Below are 26,846 nucleotides of genomic sequence, written 5' to 3'. Positions count from 1 at the left end.
GATATATATATGTGATTATGGAGACTGAGAAGTCCCAGGATCTGCCATCTGCTAGTTGGAGACCCAAGAGAGCCTGTGGTATCATTCAGTTAAAGTATGGAGGCCTGAGAACCAATGGTGAAAATCCAATCTGAAGCTGGAGAAGATGAAATGAGATGTCTCCACCCAAACCGTAAGACAGGAAAAAAGGGTCAGATTTGTCCTCCCTCCGCCTTTCATTCCATTAGGTCCTAAACAGACTGAATAATGCCTACCCACGTTGGGGACAGAGGTCTACTTTTGTGAGTCCACAGGTTCAAATGTTAACCTCATCTGGAAAAACCCTCACACACACACCCAGAAATAATGATTAATCTGGGCACTCCATAGCCAGTCAGGTTGACTCATAAAATTAACCATCAGAGTAGGAGATACAGAAGAATTTTAGTGATAAGTCAGCCCACTCAGAGCCAGTCACAGCCCTGGTATCATTTGGTGTTCTAGGTGGCTTAGAAACACCCTCAGAGACTTATGCATACAAAACTCATGCCTAAATGCTCTTTTTGGTTTTCGGCTAGCCAGCATTTACTGTGAGTCTCCTTTCATCAGGCACCGTGTTAGATGCTTAGGTAACAAGGATACATCAGATGCCTTTTCAGTCTAGAAGAAAACCTGTAAACTGATCACTCCAATTACACTATCAAAGATGCAATATTAGAAGAATACTTGGAGACTTTGATAGCCAAAAAAAAGGGGTTTGAGTGATTTGGAGCTTTACTGCAGTGGACCTTGTTTTTTTGCCCCCTCAATCATGAATATTTATTGAATTTTACACAAACATATTTTTGCCTGTAATGATGTGATATAGTTTTCCTCTGAATCTCTTAATGTGATAGATTATTTACTATCCAATTTTTTAATAAGTGAAATTACATCTTTTACTTGTAATTAAACTATATTCATAATGTGGTATAAATTAGAATTTAATTGACTTCAATTTTAATATCAGCATAAAATAATTCTGCTACCATTCCTGTTAACTTGAAACCAAAATTTGATTGCAGGATTTTTTAAATGGGTTAATCTTCAAAATTCACCGTTGTACCTCATTAACACATTATTACTATTATTTTGAAATTGTCGTAAAATATATATAAAACAAAATTTACCATCTTAACCATTTTAAACTTACAGTTCAATGGCATTAAGTGCATTTCATTTACACTGTTGTGCAAGCATCCATTTCCAGAATACTTTTCATCTTGCAAAACTGAAACTTTGTACCTTGTACCCACTAAACAGAAACTTCCAATTCTTCCCTTACCCTAACCACTGGCAGCCACCATTCTACTTTCTGTTTCTGTGAATATGACTACTCTAGTTACTTCATAAATGTTGAATCCTATAGTATTTTGGTTCATTACGGTTCTTTTGTGACTGATTTATTTCACTTATCAGAATGTCCTCGGGGTTCATCCATGTTGTAGTACGTGTCAGAATAAGGGGGAAAAAGTTACAGAGAGGAAAGGAGGCAAACCATAAGAGACTCTTAAAAACTGAGAATAAACTGAGGGTTGATGGTGGGTGGGAGGGAGGGGAAAGTGGGTGATGGGCATTGAGGAGGGCACCTGTTGGAATGAGCACTGGGTGTTGTATGGAAGCCATTTGACAATAAATTTCATATTAAATAAATAAATAAATAAAGACCTTAAAAAAAAGAATTTTCTTCCTTTTAAGTCTGTAATATTCCATTGTATGTATATACCATATTTTGTTTATCTATTCATCTTCCTTCCTCCCTTCCTTCCTTCCTTCCTTCCTTCCTTCTATACTAGCCATCCTAATGGGTGTGAGGTGGTATCTCATTGTAGTTTTGATTTGCATTTCCCTAGTGATTAGTGATGTTGGGGATCTTTTCATTAGTTTATTGATCATTTGTGTATCTTCTTTGGAGAAATATCTATTCAGGTCATTTGCCTATTTTTTAATCAGGTTGTTTGATTTTTTTGTTGTTGATTTTCTAGGAGTTCTTTATATTATCTGCATATTATCCCCCAATCAGATATATTACTTGAAAATATTTTCTTCCATTTTTGCGGGTTGCCTTTGCACTTTGCTGATTGCGCCCTTTGATGCACAGAAGTTTTAAGTTTTGAGGTAGCCCAGTTTATCTATTTTAACTTTTGTTTCCTGTGCTTTCAGCATCTAAGAAATTGTTGTCAAATCCAGTGTCATAAAACTTTTCTCATATGCATTCTCTTAAAAATTGTATAATTTTAGTTCTTCCATTTAAGTCTTTGACCCATTTCTAGTTAAATTTTTAATATGGTATAAGGTAAGGGTTGAACCTCATTCTTCTGCAGGTTGATACTCAGTTTTCTCAACACCATTTGTTGAAAGGACTGTTTTTCCTCATTGAATGGTCTTGGCATTGCTGTTGAAAATCATCTGACCATATATGTAAAGGTTTATTTCTGAGCTCTCTGTTCTATTCCAATTGGTCCATATGTCTGTCTTTATTTCAGTACTACATTGTTTTGATTATTATAGCTTTGTAATAAATTTTGAAATCAGAAAGTATGAGACTTCCAACGCAGTTCTTTTTCCAGATTCTTTTGGCTACTTGAGATTCCTTGAGATTCCATATGAACTTTAGTATGGATTTTTCTATTTCTGGAAAAGAAAGTCATGGGGATTCTGAGACTGCCATAGGACTTTTGAATTCTCTTTTAAAGGAAACATTTGCCAGACAGATAAGGGGAGCAGGGGGCATTTTAGACAACAGGAAAAGCATGATCAAATGCATGAAAAGATAAAAGAGCTTGATATGTTTGGGGAACTAAAAGTAAGCTGGTAATGTTGGAGCATTAGGCATGTTGACATTTCTGTGTATATGCGTGTGGGTGTAGACTCGAGGAGATGAATTAGGAGCTAAGGTAGGAGTCAGATATTGTGGAAGTGTCTGTGTATTGTGCGAAGAAGTTTAATGGGGATTAGTTGAAGGGCTGGGCTGTGGAGTGAAGTGATTATGTTTGTACTTTATCAAGATGGCCCAGTTGGTGAGAGTGTGCACTAGATTGGGCAGGAAGAATTTGTTAGCAGAAGGATTAGGTGAAGCAAAACTCCCAGAAACGAACTGGCGAGACTTGTGCTATGGTAGAATTAGTGGGGAAAGATAGGAGGGAATGGATCTGAAATAGTTTTGCACCACTACATGCTCAGACATTTCCCAGTGACTTCACTCTCTTCCTGGGTCCTGAAGTCCTCAGATCTGCAGAACAGTCTCTGAACTCAGAGCGGTGGTTCCAACTATTCACTTGTATCATATAGTTGTGACCTTTTAAGAACTCCAGTGGCTGTTGACTACGGCCCAGGGCTCTGGCTCAGAGGTGCAGGGTCCCTCAGCAGTAGCCGGCCCCTCTCACAGCCCCTGAAGCTCCAACTCCTCATCCTGCCACTCCTGGGCCTCTGGCTGCTCCAACGACCTTGTGGTTATTTCTGTCTTACCTGTGCACTGGTCTTCCTTTCCTTGCTTTGGTTTTCCCTGAGCCCACTGGAATCCACCAGAACGTGAGTTGTCTTCTCTGTTGTGACCCATTCCATCCGCCTGTGGAACTGCAGCTCCCCAGGCCCCCTTGTGTGGTCCATGTTACTGAGGCCATGACCCACCTGAGAACCTGCTTCTTCTCCAAGGACTGGAGTCCTCTGCTTCTTTAGCTTTCCCCAACCTGACATCCCTCCACGCACTGTGACTCAGTTCCCCACCCTCAGCCTAGAGCAGCATTGAATAGGAGTTGTCAGGGTCTTTGCTATTTCTTTCTCCCTTTATCTTAGCGAGGGTTTTGCTGAGTGAACTGGGTGATAAGAATGCCAGGTCTGAGCTGCAGCAGCAGCAGAGACGATGTGCTCCAGCAGTCGGAGGCTGAGCCACTTAACACGGAGATCCCAAGTCCTTGTTCTGAACCCTGGTGGGACCATTCTGCTGGTTGGCAGCAGGTGTGTTTGGTTGGCCCATTCCTGGTCACAGGTGGAGTCATGGAACTGCGGGCAGGGAGTGGGCTCAAGCTCCCAAGTTCTTGTGGCATTTTAGAACGGGAACCACTCTGGCAGTTCTGGGATAGTCAGCTCTGACCCATTGCCAAAGACACACATTTGGTGACCTGTAGGATGAGGCAAACGGATCAAAGTACACAAGGACTGTTAGTGCAGGAGAAAGCAGAGCCAGGCAAGGAGTGGGCTGCTGCTTGGGGTTACAATGAGCGATTGAAGTAATGATGGGCTGTGCTTCCAAGGCGAGTCAGACAGAATGCGATAGAAAGTTGCAGGGAAGGTGAAGGAGAAGTGTTAAAAAGGGAACTGGGGAGGAGATGGGGAAGAGAGAGGGGAAAGTCCAGGAAAAACAGAAATGTACAGAGCTGCTGCTTCCTTGAAAGCCATGAAGCTTGCAGAGCAAAGGAGGACAAGACCCCAGATCCCTGGCTGGGAAGGCTGGTTGGCATTTAGGGGACTGGGTCTTTGTTGTTGAGCCCAGGCTACCTGGAACATGGCCTCAGAAGAGCAGAATGTGTTCTCATCACTTACTTTGTGTTTCCAAACAGAAGAGAAGCGAGGGAGGTGCCACCTTGATCCAGCTGAAGCATTTCCAGGAAGCTTCTCTCTGGATGCCACGTCGAGGCTGCCCTGCCGTAGCACAGAGCTGGTGATTGCCGAGTGTGTGGACATGGCTTTGCTCAGCAACATCCTGGCGGCCTATTCCTTTGTCTCAGGTAGTTGTCCAGTCTCGGCTGGGCCAGGGTTGAGGGCTGAGGGTATCTCCTGCGTGGCTATCAATGGCCTTATACTCCGAAGAGAAATGCTACACAAAGTGGAGGGATCCTGCTGTGCTGAATTTTGAGATGAAAGATCTTCTGGTTTGACAGTTAAGCTTGGTATTCTCTAATTCAGCAGATGATTTGGGGGCTGGGCTCTCAAAGTTTTATCTTGCTAAAAATATTTGGTTTCCTTGGGGCTCAAGTGAGTGAATAAAGTAGCCTGAGGCTATTATTACTTGTCATTGTGCACTTGACTCCAGGTGAGAGAGGCTCATGGAGTATCCTCAGCCTGCTTATTTCTGTGCCGTGGTTCTCAGCCCCACCCAGGCGTGTGTGTGTGAGTGTGTGTGTGTGTGAGTGTGTTTGTGTGGGGGGCATGTGTTTGTGGGACTGTATGAGGTATCTGATAATCTCCTGGGAGACGTGAAGACATGAAGCATGTAAGTCTGAGACAGTCTGTTACTTGCCCCTTCCTTGATTCAGAGTTGTACTCTTAAGAATATAGCTCACTGTCTCCTCAAGATGCTTAAGAATAGAGAATATGCTGTTCATATAAGAGAAGCCATTTAAAAATACATGAAAATATACCTCAATCAAGCTGAAATTTAAAAAAAATACATAAAAGTGCTCAATGGTTTGAGTAACCAGACGAATTTTCTGCTGCTTGAGTGAATTTTATTTTTTGATAGTTTGCTTTGGCTTTGTTTTGTTTTGCCTCTTGTCTCAGGATGTTGTATAAAAAGGAAGGGGCTGAGGCCCTGATTCGAATTCCTCTAATCAGAGGGCCAATTTTGCTTTCTGCTTCTCTAGCCAGGGTTGATGTGTGGTGACCTCAGAGTTCAGAGGTAAAACCTGACATTTCTATTTACAGTGGCAAATCTGAGCCAGGGTTGAGGATAGAGGAAGCTCATGGCTTCTCTTTGAGAGAGGATCTTGGATGATATGCAACCTAATTTTAGAAAGGAGGACTTCTCAGGGTGGCAAGATGCAGCACATGGCCTGCACATGCCTCAAAGCCAGGGTTCTCCCGTCCTGGGTCAGTAAAGGCCTGGGTCATCAGTCAGTCCCTCACCTCCCTAAGGAAGTCTGGTGCCTGCGGCCTCCTTCCCCAGGCACCAAACCCCAGAGGAATCTCAGCTTTGCTCTTTCTTCAAGGCTGTACTGGGGAGCAAGGGCACTGGAGTTGGAAAAGAGATATTTGAAACTCTGGTATCATATTTCATAAGCAATTGAATGACGATCCTCTCAACTCTGTAGTGAAGACAAACCCAAAATGAAGTGGGTGGTGGCAGGGAGGGCCTGGAGGTTGCAAGGCCTCGAAGGCACTTGCACATCAGCTGTTGTAAGAAAGTATCTCGGGTGAGAACATACAGGCTACTGGACTTCGGAGTTGTGCTTGGCACAGGAGGTTCCTGGCAGTTTTCCATTTCAGCCAGCATGACCCTGAGTTCTGACCATTGAATGTGGTAACTCATTGAATGGTCTGGTGTTTACTGTGGGTCTTGTGATCTTGCTAGAGCTGAAGGAGTACATGGCCCTGTTTTTCTCTCCCCTCCAACCTTCCTCCTTCCAACCGCATATTCTGGAATTAAATATTGATTGAGAGACAGGAAGATAATGCTTCTTTTAAGTAAATATGGGCTGAAATAAAAAGAGAATGCAAGGAAATGGAAAGTAAAGTGGCCAAAATAAAATGTGTTCGATCTAGTAAATAGACTTGATGGCTGAAAATTAATTCTGAGTGTGATGGGGGAACAATCCTTGTAAAGAAAATGAATTAAGAAAATTTAAAATATGAAGGTGAATATAACAGATACAAAAATAATTGTTTTAAAAGAAGAAAACAGAACAAATGGATAGCAGGCAATAATGAAAAGTATGTTAGAAGAAAATTGTAAAACATGTCCTAATCTTGTAGCTGTCTCATGTTCTCATTCAGCTGAGTCTGGTCTTCAACTACACAGGGGCCCCTGATCCCTTCTAATTTCTTCCAGAGCATCACTTGACTCTTATTTTGTCCATGTGGTCCATCATTTCAGCAACATATTTGCTGATGCACACAACTCCCTTATTCTTTGTCCAGCTTCTGATTAAAACAACAGGCAAAACACTAACTCTAAGCAAACCCTACTTTCTCCCCTTTCTCCCTCTGCGCTGAAGTAACCAAATCTGCTACAACTTTGCAGATGGAAGCCATTGGAAATCCATGGTATCAAACCTCAGCTGGGACTGAAGCACTATCTTGTTCCCACGCATCACAAAGCCATTTCAAACCCTGGAAGTTCTAGTAATTTAAATACCTATTTATCAAAATGTAACCTACGATTAAATGGCAAATGCAAACAGAGAGAAAAAATGCAGCATTAATGAAGAAGGGCTAAAGTTTATAATATATAAAGAGTTTTTACAAATCCATAAAAGATCGGTGTCTCAAAGAATAGTAGCAAAGAACAAGAATCAGCAGTTTGCCAAAGAAACAATGTAAATTGCTGATAAGACACACACAGCTTGAGTTCTAGCAATTGAACAAATGCAAAATAAAAGCAATGAGTTCATATTTTTATTTTATAAAATTCTCAAAGATTTGAGTGATTATGTATATAATTTCAATTTTGGAGACAGTGTGGGGAAGTGAGTACTCACAGTGTTATGGAATTGTAAATTGCTACAACCTCTCTAGAGAATGATTTGGGAACATCTGTCAAAAGCCTTAGAAACTTGTGTGTCATTTAGCCAGCAGTTCCACATCTAGGAATTTATCCTAAGGACCTAACTAGGGACATGGGCAAACATTTTACTATGAGAACAATTGATCTCAGAACTGTTTATAATAGTAAAAAATCAGAAAAATGGGTGAATATTAATTGAAGCAGAAAGATGTGCTGTTGAGTGAATAAAGCCTGTTACTATATAGTATACACAATATAATCCCATTTATATTTGTATATTCACATGTATATGTAACCACATTTTATTGCAAATTATATCTGGATGTTGGGATTTTATGAGTGCATTTGTGCATTTTTAATTTTCTTTTGCTTAGCTGTATGCTTAAGTATTCTATACTTCATTGATATCACTTTTGTAATAAATAATGTTATTTTATTGGAATTTAAGATTTAGAATTATATCATACATATATTTTAAAAATTACTACTCCCTTATTCTTTTCTGACTTCTAGACCTAAGTATCTAAATGCCCTGAACATTACCACTTGGGTGTGCCATAAGCATTTCAAATTCAACCTGGCCTGCAATGGAATATTGTCCTTCTTTTTAAATTGTTCTTTCTTTGGTGTACCATCTAGGGCATCAGTTTTACCAGAAATACGATTTCTAGTCTTTGGTATGCCTTATTCACTGCCCATATACAATTGGTTAGGGTTGATCTATTTTGCCTCTCAATGTTTCTCATATGGGTCCCCTCCTTTTCATTCCCACCATCATTGAATTGATCCAAGCCCCACTAAGTTTTTGCTTATCTTATCATAATGATATTTTCCATGGTCTGCCTGCCTTCAGTCTTGCTTCATAGACTGTGTTTTATAGCAAAATGATCTTTCTGAACTGTAGCTGTGATGATGATGTAATTCTTTTTATTTTTTAGAATACTTTAGAATACTTATTATCTCTGGGATGAAGTTCAAGCACTTTTGTATGTTTTAATAATTAGGATTGTTTTAAGCTGCAAATAATAGAAAATCTCAACTTGGTGGCCTAAACATATAAGAGTTATCTTACCTTCATAAGAAGTTTGGAGGTAGGTGGTCCATTGGCTCAAAGATGTAGGGACCAGCATCTCTGTGATTTTCATGTTCTTTCTATTATGGCTGCACAGTGGCTGCTGTCACTCTTGCCCTCATTCAAGATGGTTAAGAAAAGGAAGGATGTTCCAGTAGATCTCTTCTCATATTTCATTGGCCAAAACTTTGTTACATGACCATTTAGCTGAAAAAAATGACAAAGCTTTTTCAACTTTTAGACCAGTGACTCATAACCAGGTGTGATTTTGCCCTACAGGGGATTTCAGGAAATGTCTGGAAACACTTTTGGTTGTCACAAATGGGGTGGGGTGGGGCTACTATTAGCATCTATCAGTAGAGAAACGTCCTATGATGCACAAGACAACCCCCACAACAAAGAATTAACTGGTCCAAGAGGTCAATAGTGCTGAGGTTGAGAAGACATGCTCCAGAGGCAAGTAAGGGAGAAGGGATTTGGGGGTAGTGTAAGTTCTCCAACCTGCAGTTTCTTATGTGGCTTACCAGGGCTTTTAGTGCCTGAACTTGACTTCTCTGTGCTGTCATTTAGTTGTAGACCTCCCTGACCAACACCTCACTCCAATTATTCTAAACCACTTGCTAGGCCTTTTCTGACCTCTTTGCCTTTGGCAGTCATTTCCTTTCCCAAGAATTCTTCCCTTCAGTCCTCGACTGGCTAGCTCCCTCGCAGTCTTCAGGGTCTGCTATTTACTCTCTTTGCTCCCCCACCCTGGCTTAGGTGCTCATCCGTGTGCTCCTCACACATGTTTTGTTTCCCTTGATCTCAGCACTTGGATTGGAGGAGTTAACATTTCTTGTTTCAACTCTGTGCAGCCAACCCCTTGGGATCATAATATAATAATTTATGATGAGGATAATAATCTCATTAATAGTAATAGCCTCATGAATAACTTCTAATAGGGTTAGAAAGATTAAATGGAATGATTGCTCTTTAATTTAATGTTTTGAATTGATAATACATTCTCCTGCTCACTCTTCCATTTCCTTCATAGTTTCTTCCTTAAAGTCACCTTCTCAGTTAAATTCCCTCTGGTCACTCCACCTGCCTGCTCCCCTCCAGCACACATCTGACACTTCCTACCCTCCTTCCTATTTTTACTGTTTTCTTCTCCTTATCACCTTATTACCATCTAACATACAACTATTTTATTTGTTTATTTTATTTAATATCTCTCTGAATAGACTACAAGCTCCCAGGAACACTGGGGTTTTTGTTTCTTTCCTCAGCCTCTAGAATAGTGTCTGGCACCTATTAGATGCTCAACAAATCAGTGAATCAACATGGCTCCATGATCAAACAATATAAAAAGATACATAGTGAGAAGTTTTAACTGCCCCTCCATCCAGTCCCCAAGTTTGACCTATCATCAGGCTTCTCTGCATCCTTCCAGGGTCCTTTGTGCACAGGTAAGGAAATATGAACATACAGTCTCATTCTCTCCCCTTTTATACACAGGTAGCATTTCATACATACTGTTTTGTACTTTGCTTTTTTCAGCGAGCAACCAACGTATCATAAAGATGTGTTATAGCAGTGTATAGAGAGCTTCCTTATTCTTTTAGACAACTATATCCTGTTCTTATGTACAGATGAACCATAATTTAACCAGTCCCCTGCTGATGGCCGGTGAGAGTGATTCAAATCTTTTCAAATGGGCAACAGAGTTGCAATAAATAAAACAAACCATGGCATATACACATGTTCAAGTGTATTTGTAGAATAAGTTCCCCAAAGTGGAATTGTTGGATCAAAGTATGTATAAATTAGTAATTAAGTTAAATATTATCAAAGCGCCACTTAAGAAGGAATTTTACGAATTTACTCTTTTTAAGATGCATAAGAAGGTCCTGCAACAGTATTTCCCAACTGTAGGGTTTTTGACAATCTGATAAATGAAAAATATACATAAATATCATTTAATTTCTGTTTCTCTCGGTCATAGGTCAGGAAACCTTTTCTGTAAAAGGTCATATAAACAGAGAACAGTCTCTCTGTTCTAACTGTTCAACTCCTGTGTTGATAATATGAAAGCAGACATAGATAAAACATAGATGAAGCGGCTGGCTGTGTGCCAATAATAAAACAGATGGTGGTCAGGTTTGGCTTATGAGCCATAGTGTGCCAATTCCTGCTCTAGGTGAGCATCCTTTCATATATTGAAGGGCCATTTGTATTTCTTTTGCTGTGAACTGTTCGTATCTTTTGTCCATTTTCTTTATTGGTTGGTCTTTTTTCTTAATGCTCTTCCTAGAATGCTCTTTATGCACTAGCTCTTTGTCTCTGTTACATATTTCAAACATTTTTCATAATTTTGGCATTTGTCTTTTAACTTTGTTTACAATAATTTTTTTCAATGCAGAAGTTTTGGGGATCATTTTTTCATTTAACTAATATTCTTTGAATATGTAATTATAAGTACAGTGGTGTGGACTATGTGTAGTTCGCTAGAATTTGAATCATTTTTCCTGAGACTGGCTTGAGAAAGATTGTCTCTTAACAGTGAGGGGACCTAACCCACCATAACTCAATTAATAGTCACAAATTGGGAGCTTGGAGAAAGTACCATAGTTTCTGTTCTGTGTAATCCCTCTTCTGGAAATCCTGTGGGAGTTGAGAACCTTTGTGTCTTTAGCCCAGAAGGCACTGTAAATTAACAGTAAATTTTTGTGGAATAAAGTAACCTTTTATTGACCTATAATATTTGAACAAATTTTAACAATTGGAATATACTCTCCTGGAGAGGGCTTGGTAAAAGTAGTACTTTCATTCACAGCCAATGGCAAGAAAATTTAATGTACTACTTTTGAAAAGCCACTTGGTGATATGTATCAAGAGGTATAAAAATATGTATCCCTTCTAACACAAAGATTTCTTTTCTGAGGGGGCGCTTAGGTGGCTCAGTCGGTTAAGCATCTGACTTTGGCTCAGGTCATGGTCTTGGGGTTCGTGATTTCAAGCCCTGCATTGGGCTCCGTGCTGACAGCTCAGAGCCTGGAGCCACTTCAGAATCTGTGTCTCCCTCTCTCTATGTCCCTCCCTCGCTCATACTCTGTCTCTCTCTCTCTCTCAAAAGTAAATAAACATAAAAAAAAAAAAGCGTACTTTAAAAAGAATGATTCCTTTTCTGAGAATGCATTCTAAGGCAACACATGAAACAAACAAGCAGAAAAGGAAGTAGTGTTACACACAGAAGTACTCTGACTATACATTTGTCCAAACTCACAGAATGTACAACACCTGGAGCCCGAATGTAAACTATGGACCTTGTGTGATTATGATGTGTCAGTGTTGGTTCATCAACTGTAACAAAGGTACCGCTCTGGTAGGGGATGTTAATAATGGGAGAGGCTATGGGTGTGTGGGGGTGGGGAGTATGTGGGAAATCTCTGTCTTTTCTTCTTAATTTTGTTGTGAACCTAAAACTGCTGTAAAAAGTCTTAAAAGCAAACAAACAAACAAAAAAACCCATGCAGATAAAAATATATAAACTATATAAATATAATGAAGTAAATATAAATAAATATGTACATATTCTTATGACAGGAAAAAAGAACGGAAGAACATTCACTACACTACACAATATGTAGTTATATTCAGGTTGTGAGCTTATGGTTGTTTTACAAATTTTTGTCATTCCCTACTCTTTTAATGCTATGTACACACATACATGTACATTTATATGTATGCACACATATATACACCTACATACATCTATATACATGTTAATCAACATACAATAAATTTATTAACTGGACTTTTAGAAACTGTGTATTCATGATTTAATTCAATATTTGTGAGATACACATAATGAGCAAGGCAATATGCTAGATGCTGTAGAAATTCAAAGTGAATCATGTGGATTCTGCCCTCAATTTGCTCTGTTATATGGGAAAAATAGTAGTTATATAACTAATTGTAATACAACTACATAAAGTGCTGCCTAGATTGGAGGGGCTAATTAATCACACTCTTCCTTCCAGACTCAAGAAGCCAGAAACGCATCAGAATAGGGTACTGACTATAGCAGTGGTTAAGCCACAACAGAGAATGTTCTGGGCCTTCTACCTAGCTCCCCTTAGTCCTGGGGTGATACGATGGCAGGTCTTTCCTGATGCAGGTGAAGAAAGGTGAGCAGGGTGGATTAGGATGATGGGTAAGGGAACAGAAGGCCTCTTTCGGGGAGTGCTTATGGCCTGGATGGCCTCAAAAAGGTGAGGATGGCCTCAAAAGAGGTGAAAGCAAGGGAGTATACTCCAGAGCCAGCCTAGTGGAGCAGGGATTCTCCAATATTCCCTCTTCCTGAGGAAGAACAAGTCAGGGATGGAAGAAGGAGGGAAGCTTTCTCCAGCATTTCAGAAAGGGCAGAAGTGTTAGTAGGAATCTTCGCTTCTTTATGGTGAGGGACAGAATCTCATAAAGAGGAATCCTTGCAATGCCTGAAGAGTTCAGAGAAAAAATGATGCTAAATACTCCCTGATACTACAAAAGCCCTGTTACTCTCTTTAAAACCTATTTGTAAAACTTTTTTTCTTTCCAGTCAAGGGATTGCAAGCTTTGAGGCCAACAAGAAAAGTCTAGGCAGGAGAACCAATTACACTTGCATGGAGACCAGCTGATCTGGCCTGGGCTGCTTCTGCTCTTTTGCAGAGTTTGCTGGGCATGGTCTGACCTCTGAAGGTGCAAATGAAATTAGTCCCAGGACCTCCACATAGAGCCTTTTCCTGCTCATGAAAACAATGACCCTGCAGGAAGCAAGATACAGCAATACATTTATTTTTATTTACTGAGGGAAAACAACCGGCAATAGCCCTCCCCACTCTACTTCCTGGGCAATTAACAGCTGTCTGGATCTGGCCAAGACCAGGGTGGATCATTGGCCAAGAGGAAGTGACCTGGAGCAGAGATGAGAAAAAACAACCACGATAGAGCTACAGTTTCGATTTTTGCAGAAGCATGATGAAGAAAACCAAAACAAATTATATCAGCTGTGAAAATCAACCCTGAGTCACCTCCTCAGGATCCAGTGAGGCCCAGTAAACTCCCTCGCTCTCTCTCATTGCTTTTGCTGGGCTTCTCTAGGAATCCTTGTCTGAGACTGCTCTAGGCAAAAAAAGTATGTTTTCTGGTTGGAGTAGCAGGACAGGATGGACTAGTTAAGCTGGGGAGAGGGGAGAATAGTGGTTCCCAAGATAAAGTTCAATAACCATCTTCCAAGTTAACCTATGTAATGGGAGGCTGTGAGGGCAGGGTGTGAAAAACATGGAGAAATACATTCACAGGGAAGAAAGGGTGGGATGAGAAAAGGAAGGAAGGTAAGGGAGAAAGGGAAAGAGGGAGGAAAACAGATAGATTAGATGGATGGAGGGATGGATGGGAGGGAGGGAGAGAACTCAGAAGGAAGAAAGAGAGGGAGAGAGGGAGGAAGAAAATAAATAGAGTGAGTTATTATTTATTGAATGCCTATCTTTGTCAAGATCATGGATAATGCTGGTCATCTGTAATACCTTTAACCCTTACCACAATTCAGTGGGGTAGGTAAGTGGTGTTTAAGAAATGGCTTAGATGAGGCTTCAAACTGATGCAGTTCTGCCCAATCGTTTTCCATCTTGGTAAAAGCATGGATTTGGGTATCTTTTCTAGAAAGCCTCCTCAGAGCCCCATATCTGAACTTTAGCTTTCCACTTACCTTTATGTTTCCAGAGATCCCTCTTTATGCTTCGTAACAGCTCTTCCCTTTGGTCCTGGAATGATTGGGTCTGCTTCCCTGCTGGTCTGCTCCTTAAGGCAAGAGCTGCCTCAGTTCACTCAGTTTCTGCTGGATATCAACCAGACAGAGTTCAGTTTCATCCCCCTTCACTGAACATGTACTTATTTATATCAAGCAATTAATTCTTATTAGATATAACTGACATAACATTGTATAGATTTAAGGTGACAAGGTGTTGACTTGGCATATTCATATATTGCAGTGTGATTACCATCATAACATTAGCTACCATGTGTCTCACGTCCCTTAATTATTATCTTTTTTTTTTTTTTGTGGTGAGAACAATTAAGTTCTCTTAGCAACTTTGAAGCCTGTAATACAATATTGTTTTCTGTAATTCACTATGCTGTGCATTAAATCCCCAGGACTTATTCGTCTAGTGGTTACAAATTTATAGCCTTAAACAACACAGCTACGATTCTCTCATTCTCTAGCCCTTGTTCCATCACTATACCCTCTGTTTCTGTGAGGAGGGCCTCTTTAGATTCCATATATTAGTGATAACATACAGTATTTGTCTTACTTTGTCTGACTTATCTCAATTAGCAATAATGTACTTATGGTCACAACACATTTTCTTTATCCATTCATCTGTTGATGGACACTTAGATTGTTTCCACGTCTTGGTTATTATGAATAATGCTGCTGCAAACATGGGAATGCAGACATCTCTTAAAGATAGTGATTTCACTTCCTTCTGTTTCCCTGTTCATTTCAATCGATGTAGAAAATGCATTGGCAAAATACAACATTCTTTCATGATAACATCCTCAACAAATTGGGTATAAAAGGAACATAATTAAATATGATAAAGGCCATATATGACAAGCCCAAAGCTAACATCATGGTCACTAGTAAAATACTGAAAGCTTCTCAACTGCATACAAAAGATCCACCATTTTATTCTTTATAGTTTTGATGTCATCATTTACCTCTTTTTACATTGTGTGTCCATTAATAGATTGTAATAGTTATAGTTATTTTTAATACTATTTTCCTTTAACCTTATACTATCATTTAGTGGCTAATACGTGATTCTGTTACAGAATTAGAGTTTTTAAAATCAGACTGCATATTTACCTTTACCAGTGTGTGGTATACTTTCAAATGTTCTCATGTCACTAATTAGCATTTTTTCACTTCAACTTGATGAACTCCTTTCAGCATTTCTTGTAAGGTAGGATAGCCTCAGCTTTAGTTTCTATAAGAAAGTCTTTATTTCTCCTTCATATCTGAAGGATAACTTTGCCATATAGAGTATTCTTGGCTAGCAATTTTTTCTTTCAACACTTTAAGTATGTCATTCTACTCTCCCCTGGCCTGTGGAGTTTCTGCTGAGAAATCCACTGATAGCCTAATGGGTGTTCCTTTATAAGTTACACTCTTTTTTACTCTAGATGTGCTTAAGATTCTTTTTCTTAATTTCATTATAATGTGTCTTGGAGGTGTTTTTGCTTTAAGATAATAGGGTGATCTAATAGCTTCATGAACTTGGATGCCAAAGCCTCTTCTCGGTTTTTGGAAGTTCTCAGCTATTTTTTTTTTTTTTAATTTACACAGAGAGAGAGAGAGAGCACACATGAGCAGGGGGGAGGGACAGAGAGAGAAGGGGGGGGGAAGAGAGAGGAACTACCAAGCAGACCGCATGCTCGGCATGGAGCCTAATGTGGGGCTTGATCCCATGACCTTGGGATCATGAGGTGAGCCAAACTTGAATTGGACACCCAACCGACTGAGCCACCCAGGCAGCCCTCAGCTATTATTTTAAAAATAATCTTTCTGGCCTCTTCCTCCTCTCTTCTCCTTCTGGAACTCTGATTATGCTAATATTTGTACATCTGACTGAATGGTCAGGTCACATAAGCTTTCTTCACTCTGTCATTTTTTTTCCTCTGTTTGCCTTTGATTGGGTCATTTGAAAACAACTGGCTTCTAGGTCATTTATTTTTGTCTTCCATTTGATCTACTCTGCTGCAGATTCTCTCTATTGCATTTTTCATTTCAATCATTGAATTCTTCAGCTCCAGAATTTTGTTTGGTTCTTTTTTAAGGTTTCTATCTCATTGCTAAATTTTTCATTTTGTTCATGTATTTTTTCCCTGATTTCATCGAATTGTCATCTGTGTTTCTTTATAGCTCGTTGTTATTTTGAATTCTTTACCTGCTAGATCATAAGATTTCATGTCTTTGAAATCTTTATTGAAGGATTATTATCTTTTGGTGGTGATAAGTTTCTTGATTCTTCATGTTCCTTATAGCTTTGTGTTGCTGCTTTGTCTTTAAAGTAAAAGACACTTCCTCAAATCTTCACTAGTTGCCTTCAGATGGAGTATATTGTTCATTGATCCTGTTTTATCTGGACTTGCATTTATACACCTGCTTCACACTTCTTACTCCCTCTTGTGGCAAAATTTTTAAAGCTTTTATGTCTTTTCTGGATCTTCTTACAGCTCACCTGGCTGGCTACTAGAAACCTCCCTTTTGTTTTCCAGAAGGTGGTGCTACAGCTCAAGTTTGTGGTTTCTCTCTTGCCCACAGATCCTAGTCTATTTTTCTGATAGCACTCTAGTTTACCCAGCTTTCTTTTGCTGCCAATCTTGGAGCCTGAGTAAGGAGCCACCTTAGAGCAAGGGAAAGTGTAGGTTTAGCACTTGGGGCATGAGGAGTGTCTGTCAGCTGGTGGAGAGATCCTTGGCTGAGGTTCTCCCAGTGGATTGTGGGTGGACTTTCTCCAGACATCCTGAGTGCAGTCAGCATGAACCATGTCTCTTTAATGCCCTTTGATAGTCTTATCTGTCTCTTTCCCAATTTCTTCCCTCCCCTCAGTCATGGGGGTCCCACTTTAGACTCTGGATGTTCCTGGAGGGAAATGGGTTTTTCCCTGCTGCATCCAGCGTAGCTGGGGTAACCAGACACTCACACACAGCTCTCACTTCCCCCCACAGAGTGGTGCCACCAGATAGTTCAATTCTGTGCTGTCAACTTGGAGGGGAGGGGCAATGCCGGAAAAGTTCCTTCAAACCCCTTTATTGTTTGTTTGTTTGTTTGTTTGTTTGTTTCCTTAAGCGATGTGCTGGAATTGTTTCATCCAAGTCAGCACTTTTCAAAATTTTCCCCAAACACACCTGGGAAGGATTGGTGTTGGGGTTGCTAGTTCCACAGCCCAAACTGAAGTCTGTCTGTGGTCTATTATGGGATGATCAGGTGGGCGAGACTCCTCCCGGGTTTCTTGAGCTATGTTGTTGGATCACAAGACTCCCACAGAGACACTTTTGTTTGTGGATGGATGCTTAATTAGCTGTTAAAAACAAGAGACACAAAAAGTAGGGATATGTTACACTGCTATGATATTGATGTCACTTCCTTTTCACCACATTTACGTTGTTGACTACTCTTGCATCTACTATTAGTGTCCTCTGTTTTCTTCACTCCTCTTCATACCTCTAATTTATATCTGTTTTATTCACATAACTGTCTTTTTGGCAGGAGTTTTGGAGAGAAGGAGGTATCATAAACACATGTGTTCAATATGCTGTGTTTAGACTGATAGAGCCTTTTTTTGGGGTACAATTTAGGATGCATAAAACTTCAAAATGCCTATGCCCTTTGATGCAGTTATTCTATTTCTAGGTAACTAACCCGTAGAAATAATTCTGCATGTGTATAAAGAGATGTGTACAAGAACACAAGCATGTTGACTCTAGCATTGCTCAAAATAGTAAAAAAATTGTAAACCACTTATATTGATAGTATTAACGAAATGGTTAAATAAACTTTGATATGTCCACGCTACAGAACACGGTGCAGCAGTCAGAAAGAATTCTGTTGACATATCTGGAAAGTTCTCTAAAAAATATTCTTAAATTAAAAAAAATATATATGATACCACTTATATTCTTTAAAAATCCACAAAACAATGTGTATTTTGACGTTTATTTTATTTTTGGGACAGAGAGAGACAGAGCATGAATGGGGGAGGGGCAGAGAGAGAGGGAGACACAGAATCGGAAACAGGCTCCAGGCTCCGAGCCATCAGCCCAGAGCCCGACGCGGGGCTCGAGCTCACGGAGCGTGAGATCGTGACCTGGCTGAAGTCGGACGCTTAACCGACTGCGCCACCCAGGCGCCCCACAATGTGTATTTTGATTCATACTTACAAGTGAATACAGATTATGGAAAACTAATTTGTTGATGGCAATCTTGGGTCATAGCCCATTGATTATGCCCTGTGACTCAAGGCCAGGCATGCCCCTATGTTCTCATACTTGCCTAGAAAGGGAAGGTTATTCACCCCAAGTCTCTCATCCTGTTGAGCACATCATACAGGGATCATCATTGGGCTCACTAAGCATATTGCACATCAACAGAATGATTATTTTATTTTCTCACCAAGGAAAAGTTCAAATTTCTCCCCCACAAATTACCTGATGAGGTTATTATAAACTACCTACTCTGGCCTTTCAGTCTGTGATTGTATAAGCTATCTATTGCTGCAAAGCAAAATACCTCAAAACTTAAAACTTAAAACAACACACATTTATTATCTTGTCATTTCTGTGGGTCAGGAATCTGAGACTGGCTTAGCTGCAAGGCCAGGGCTGCACCAGGAGGGCATGGTTCACTTCCACGTTCACTCGCATGGCCATCGGCATGATTCAGTTCCTTCCAGGCAGTTAGCCAGAGGCTACACTTAGTTCCTTGCCATGTGGGCCGCTCTATAGAGCAGCTCACAACATGGCAGCTGGCTCCATCAGAACAAGTCAGTGAGAAAAGCCAGAGAGAGAGAGAGAGAGAGAGAGAGCATAAGCAAATTGGAAGTCAGTCTTATATAACCTAATCTTAGACTCATCCATCACTTTTGCCATATTCTATTTGTTAGAAATCCTTGACTGGGTCCAGCCCATTAGGTCCAGCCCTCAAAGGGAAGGGCTTGTGCAAGAGTCTGAATACTAAGAGGTGGGGGGGGGGCGGGGAGCATCTTGGAAGCTAACTACATTTGTTGACTAGACCTGTAACGGTATAGTTAGAATAAGGGAGGCAGCTATTCTTGGTTTTATTTATAAATTTGTTGTCAAGAAGAAGAAGAGGAAGAAGCAGGAGCAACTGCTGCTGCTTATAGCTGTGATTAAAAGGTTATTCAGGGGTTGCAGGAGCATATTCAGAAGCCAAGAATTTTCCCATATAGGCAAAAATGGGCTTTAAGCACAATACATCTATGAGAGAGAGAGAGAAGAAACAGAGAAATTGAGCATGCACATGAGTGGGGGAGAGGGTCAGAGGGAGAGAGAGAGAGAGAGAGAGAGAGAGAGAGAGAGAGAATCTTAAGCAGGCTCCATGCCTAGCACAGAGCCTGCTGGATATCAGGACTGTAAGACCATGACCTGAGCTGAAAATCAAGAGTCAGATGGGCTTAACTGACTGAGCCACCCAGGTGCCCTTAGACACATATATCTCTTAAACAAATGACATCTAAGTACACTTGTGCTTATAATAGGTGCTAAATAATACTTTTCTTTCTTTTATCTTTTTTTCAAAATTATTTCAAATTTAAAGTTGCAAGGATATAGGAAAAGAATCCCATACACCCTATACCCAGATTCAGTACTTGTTGATAATTATGTTCTGAATACAGTATGCAGTCTGTCACATAGGAAGGCAATATGTGTAACCATCGGAACTTTGAGGTGTGCTGAGACGTGTGCAAGGTGGGTGGGTGGGAGCTCTGTTTCCTCTGCGCATCTGGAGTCGACATCACTAATGCCTCTGTTTCCTCCCGCAGAAAACCCCGAGCGCGCAGCTCTGTACTTTGTCTCCGGCGTGTGCATCGGGCTGGTGCTCACTCTGGCCGCCTTGGTGATGAGGATCTCTTGCCACACAGACTGCCGGCAGCGTCCCCGGAAGAAGTTCCTGCAGGACCGAGACAGCAGCAGCGACAGCAGCGACAGCGACGACGGCAGCTCGGACACGGCGTCTGACATCTCCATCAGGAGACACCGCCGCTTCGAGAGGACTTTGAACAAGAACGTGTTCACCTCGGCCGAGGAGCTGGAGCGCGCCCAGCGACTGGAGGAGCGGGAACGCATCATCAGGGAGATCTGGATGAACGGCCAGCCCGAGGTGCCCGGGACCAGGAGCCTGAACCGCTACTACTAGGGGCGGGAACGGATGCCCGCGTCTCAGGAAGCCGCCGGGGAGGGCCAGGGTCCGCCGGCAGGGTGGGCACAGGGCTGAATGCAGTTCTGCTTAAGCCCTGGGGGCAGAGATAAGCAGGACACGCCCATTTCCAGACAGGAGGACTCATCTTTCCTTTTCGATTAAATTCATGGAGAAGTAGAAAACCCAAGTCAGTTCATCAACCTTTCCAGGTCTTGGAACGGTGCTGAAAACCCTCTCCAACAATGTGGGTGGAGATTAGAGAAACGGGACTGTGGTTTCTCTTGATTTCTGAGGATCTCAGAAGTTTCTGCAGACTTCATTGCTTTGTGTTATTCCTTTACAAAAGGAAGATTTTCATGGCATGAAGGCTAGGAATAGCAGGGTGAACTTAACCCAGTAAATGCAATTTTCTAAATGACCCCATGCTATGGAGGTGATTCTCATCCAGATAGCATGATTTATGCTTATTATTTAAGGCTGATTTTTAAAAATCTTGTGTTGCAATGGCAACCTTGTCCATTTTAACTGGCACCTCAGGGATTAAAATCCTATTTTTTAGTATAGTTCCCACCTCATTCATGAAGATGGATAGAATTAACGTATTATGGGAGATGTGTCAGTGAACTAGAAAATACAAATAACCTCAAAGGATGAAGGGTTTTATTTTAAATAGTTTATAAAATATATATTAACATGCATATTTGAAGATGCTGCATAAGAATAAAAGATGTGTCTCCCCTTGCCTCCCACCCCTTTGGAGGAAAGAAATTTTGTTATAAATCTAGATACTCATGATTTTAAACATTTTGTTAAAAAAAACAAGTTTGAATTTCCAAGAAAAGAATGGGAATGGGAGATGAGGAATAAAGCCAAAATTAGGATGAGATAAAAAAAAAAATAAATACTACATAAAATCTTTTTTGTTTCATGTCCATCTCTGTGGTTATATTTACCTTAAATGACAGTCATTTCATAGGTGGCTATGGTCTTTTGCCAGGCTCTTTTAGTAATTGGGGAATTAGGAGGAATGGAGAAACTGGAGAATAAAGAAATGGCCTTTGTGTGACTAACTAGGGACTTTTTTTTTAACATTTTTTAAAGTTTATTTATTTATTTTGAGAGAGAGAACGCATATGCACAAGCAGGGGTGGGGCAGAGACAGAGAGAGAGAGAGAGAGAGAGAGAGAGAGAGAGAGAGATTCCCAAGCACCTCTGCACTGTGAGTTATAGGTCTGTTGGCTCCCTTCTCTTGACATGCAGTGTGTTCCTTAGTCTGTCTTCTGGCCCTTCCTACTGAGAGTATCTCCATTGGCATCCATTGGTGTCATCAGTATGTCTGAAAGAATGGTCCTGAGACTTCCTCTGCTGGGGTCTATGATAGGGACTTGGTGGGCTGTCTTAAGAAGTGAATGATCACAAAGCTCTGTTTGCCCAGGGGATAATATAGTTAGCTTGAAACCTTGGTGGCTGGTCTGATTATACCATTTTGGGTTGCCTCATTGGCTAGTAACAACTGCCAAAAATCTTGTTAAATCAATGTCTTTGAGTCTGGGTTCCCACCCTTGTGCTTTCAGTACCTAGGCAATAATTGCCTGGGCTTTAGGTTAACCTCATCCATCTCCGTCTCTGTCTTTTAGAAAAGTGAAACATTGAGGTGTCTTCATCCCCAGGATTCATCCAAAGCTGACAACAGGGAAAGATATGACCCTCATTAGGCAGGGGCTAAGGGGGCAGTGGTAAAGGTGTTTGGGAAGGTTCTGGGTCATCTGGTTTTCTTAGTCGAATATCCTGATGCCTTTCTGGCAAGTCCATACAAGTTCCCATTTTGAGGGCGGTGGGGGCTTTGCCTGAGGCACAAAATACTAGATAACAGTTTAACCCACTGCTTCACTTTCATATACCCAGGATTCCAGCTTTCAGTCAAAGATAGGGAGACCTTACATTCCTTATCTTGACCCAAGCAGTTCTACATTTAGGTCTGTCACTCCTGGCTCCAGTTTCTGCAGGAGGCCACATTCATTTGCAATAGAATGATACCCAACTTAAGAGCATTTATTGGTTCATACAACTGGGAAAGGTGAGGTTGGATCCGGCTTCATGGATGATGGGGTCCAGCTGCTGAAATGTGATCAAAAGTTTGTTCTTTCTCAGCTCTCACCTCTGTTTCTCTCTATTGCTGGTCTCATTTTCTTCTCCTTCAGAAGAAACTGTGACATATGTAGACCAATGTAGTGTATTGGATTAATTGCTACTGACCAAGCATCCATACAGCCACAAGTGGGGTGTGTGTGTGTGTGTGTGTGTGTGTGTGTGTGTGTGTGTAGGCAGTTTCACAGTTTACTAAGCTCAGGAGACAGCATGGCAAGGATGCTTCTGATGCAGCTTCCCTGGTCTTCCATGTTTCCTCAGAGAAACACCGGCTGACAGTTAAACATCTGACATATTAGGAAGCATAGTCACCCTAGGAAACTCCCACCAACTTCCTTTAAGAGTCTCTTCCTACACTGTGAGGCACAGGTAGTCACTATCAACTCATGGCACATCTCAGCCCCCTCAGCGGAACCTTCACTAATGGCAGGGAGTACACTCTAGGCGCTTTTGGATTTAACATCATCCCAATATAAGGACACAAGAGGAGAGAAACATCTTGCTTCAAGGTTCAAGATTAAAATCACAGGGAAGGACTACTTGGCCTGGCTTGTGTAGTATGCCATTCTAGGAGTTTTACCATTACAGGTACTATATTTAAGTCGTTAGGGATGCCTGGGTGGCTCAGTCAATTGAGTGTCTGACTCTTGATTTTGGCCCAGGTTGTGATTCCAGGGTCGTGGGATCAAGCCCCATGTCAGTCTCCGCACTGAGTGTGGAGCCTTCTTAGGATTCTCTTTGTTTCTTTCTCTTTCTGCCCCTCTCTCTGATTTTCACACACTCTCTCTCTCTTAAAAAAAAAAAAAAAGTGATTCTCTCATGGTCGTGAGATTGAGCCCCACATCAGGCTCTGAGCTGATCATGGAGTCTGCTTGAGATTCTCTCTCTCCCTCTGCCCTTCCCCCCCTTATGTAAGCTCGCGCTCTCTCTCAAAATAAAAAAATAAATATAATAATTAAAAAACACACTTAAGTCTTTAATCCATTTTGAGTTAATTTTTGTGAGTGGTATATAATAGGGCCCAATTTCATTCTTTTGCATGTAAATATCCAATTTTCCCAGCATAATTTATTGAAGAAGCTATCTTTTTCCTATTGAGTATTCTTGGCTCCCTTGACAAATATTACTTAGCTACCTATGTGTGGGCTTATTTTTAGACTCTTGATTCTGTTCCATTGGTCTATGTGTCTGTTTTTGTGCCTGTATCATACTATCTAGATTTGTAATATGATTCGAAACCAGGAAGTGTGACACTTCCTGCTTGCATTTCTTGCTCAAGCTTGATTTAGCTATTTGGGGTCTTTGGTGGTTCCATATGAATTTTAGGATTTTTTTTCTATTTCTGTAAAAAGTGCCTCTGGAATTTTGATTGGATGCATTGAATCTATACATGGCTTTGGGTAGTATAGACATTTTAATAATATTAATTTTTCCAATCCACGAACATGGGATATCATTCCATTTATTTGTGTCTTCTTTAATCTCTTTCATTAAACTCTTATAGTTTTCCAGGTACAAATCTCTCACTACTTAGTTAAATTTATTCCGAAGTTTTTAATGTGTTTGATGCTATTGTAAATGGCATTATTTCCTTTATTTCTTTTTCAGATGGTTCATTGTTAGTGTAGAGAAACACAACTGGGATTTTTGTACTTTGATATTATATCTTGCAACTTTACTGAATTTGTTTATTAGTTCTAAGAGTTTTTTGGTGAAGTCTTCTAGGTTTTCAATATGTGACCTGCAAACAGAAACAATTATACCTCTTCTGTTCTTATTTGGATGTCTTTTTTTTTTCCTTTTTATTTCCTAATTTCTCTGGCTAGGACTTCTAGTACTTTGTTGAATAGGAGAGCTGGAAGTGGGCACCCTTATCTTATTCCTGATCTTAGAGGAAAAGTTTATTTTTAAGTTTATTTGTTTATTTTGAGACAGAGAGAGAGAGAGCACAGGGGAGGGGCAGAGAGAGAGGGAGAGAGAGATTCCCAAGCAGGCTCTGTGCTGTCATTGGGGAACCCTACTTGGGGCTCAAACTCACAAACAGTGAGATCATAAGCTGAGCTGAAATCAAGAGTCAGCCGCTTAACTGACTGAGCCACCCAGGTGCCCCATTAGAAGAAAAGTTTTTAACTTTTCACTGTTGAGTATGATATTAGCTTTGGACTTGTCATATAAGGCTTTTTTAAAGTATTTATTGAGAGTTTTTATCATGAAAGGATATCTTTTTTTTTTTTTTTAGGTTTATATATTTATTTTGAGAGAGAGAGAGAGAGAGACAGAGAGAGCACAAGCTGGGGAAGAGCAGAGAGAGAGAGGGAGAGAGAAAGAACCAAGCAGGCTGAGGGACGATGGGGGACTTGATCTCTTGAACCGGAACTGTGAGATCATGACCTGAGCTTAAATCAAGAGTCAGAGGCTTAACCAACTGAGCCACCCAGAGCCCCATGAAAGGATATCTTTAAATTCTTATGTTTTAATTGGAGTTACTTTATATTCATTGAGGATATCCATCCATCTCCCTTTGCAATAATTCATGTTAGATTCAAAGTTAACTTATTCCTGCCTCTCCTCTTGTTATGCGAATTTTTTTCACATCTATTTATGTTTCTCATGGTACTTCTTCCCTTTCATTCTGATATTTTATTTACATGTATACATTGCTAGCATTCACTGTGTTGAAGCAAAATGGCAGTGCTTCCTGCCTATCGCCGTAGCTTTTCACAAGAGTTTCAGCATCTTTCTTATCAGAGTGGCTGTTCTGATAAAGGCAGCTAAGCTTACTCTTCTAATCAGCTTTGGGCAGAACAAAATTAGCCTCATTTATTATGTCTTTCCTCATCGCCTCAGCCTGTATTGAGATAGCACAAATTGAAAAATGGACCCCTCTTAAAAATTGTAATAAAAAAAAAAAAAACTGTGGGCAGAAAGAGGTGTCAATCTGCTAATTGCCTACCAGCCCAAATCAGTCTGTATAGGTCAGGATACTTTATTTCTTTGCCCTAAATATTGGATTTAATATTTAACAAACATAGAACCACTAAGTATCAGGCTTCAGGGTTAAGAGTCTCCTCAGGTCTACTTGAAAATCTGCATAATGACCTCACTTTATCATTAATTGTAGATTTGGAGATTCATGAATTTTTCTTTACGTTTTAAATATATGAATTGCTCTTTCACCCTGGGATAAGAATATCTTCCTTATATTTTCCAGATAGAGTCAAATATTCCTTTGTGTCCCCACTGTTCCTTTCACACTCACACTCTATGTGATTTTTGTGCATCTGCCTTTGCGCCCTAGCTTTTAAGCCCCTGGTAGCTGTATCATACCTTACTCACCTCTGTATTCTCGGTGTGCATGCAGGACCTGTAACACAGTAGCTTCTCATCAGTTTTGAGTTAATGAAATAACACAAAACCTCAGAGAATGGGAAACAGGGCTAACTGCAATGTGCTGTTCTACAGAGTTTCAAAGCCTTAACTGTTTGCAGTGAAGATGATTTTCTTAAGTTTATGAAGTTCTGCCTTATCTCCTTTCATTTACTCTTTCCTCTTCTGTTAACCATTTTCTTGTCTCTTTCAACTGTCATATCTCTCCCGTCTTCTTTACATTAACTCAGCTGTGACCAGGTGGTGGGGCTTTCCAGGCACTTTGCAAGTTTAATCCAGCACTGAGAGTCTTACAAAATTCTTACAGGTTTATAAGGAATGGGCATACCTTCTTGAAATTGCAACAGCTATTCTTAACCTCATTGATAACTAGTTTTCCAGTTCCCTGGGCTTGAAACAAATAAAGGGAAACTTTTAAATCAGGCTTAACCACTGGGAGTGTGTCTCTTGTGTCTCCCAAATAGTCACCTCATCTATCCTTTATTATTCCTACTTTCAAGATCATCTTGGCCTCACTTGATCTGAGGCACTTGACCTTCAGTTGCATTTAAAAATCTCCTTTCTATAGGAAAAAAACATCATTTGGTCCCTGAGAGAGGGAACTGCTGTAAGAAAGTCTCTTTTCCTAGCTCTCTGCTGTTTCTTGGTTTCTTTCTTTCATCAGTGGACAGAGATCAGGGCCTAAAAGTGGTATCGATGAAATTCATCGATCTTAATTAATGGAAGCCCTTCCAGCTCCCATCTGAAGAACACAGGAACTTCTGAGGCTCTAAGAAGAAAGATTTCTCTGGGCCCAAGGCCAGGCCCCATATTTG

General features: G+C 40.5%; 1 protein-coding gene across 1 annotated transcript in view; it reads left to right on the top strand.

Annotated features, from left to right (window-relative positions):
- EVA1A (eva-1 homolog A, regulator of programmed cell death) overlaps positions 1–21,412 on the top strand; it is a 79,281-nt gene extending 57,869 nt beyond the window's left edge. Inside the window, exons 8-9 of the mRNA XM_030311799.1 lie at positions 4,578–4,745; positions 20,120–21,412. Coding sequence (XP_030167659.1) covers positions 4,578–4,745; positions 20,120–20,493 — 542 coding nt within the window. The 3' untranslated portion in view covers positions 20,494–21,412. The remainder of the gene's footprint in view (positions 1–4,577; positions 4,746–20,119) is intronic.
- Positions 21,413–26,846: the final 5,434 nt, after the last annotated feature.

Source organism: Lynx canadensis, chromosome A3 (genome assembly GCF_007474595.2).
Source record: "Lynx canadensis isolate LIC74 chromosome A3, mLynCan4.pri.v2, whole genome shotgun sequence".
Lineage (NCBI taxonomy): Eukaryota > Metazoa > Chordata > Mammalia > Carnivora > Felidae > Lynx > Lynx canadensis.
This window is presented reverse-complemented; position numbering and strand designations above follow the sequence as displayed.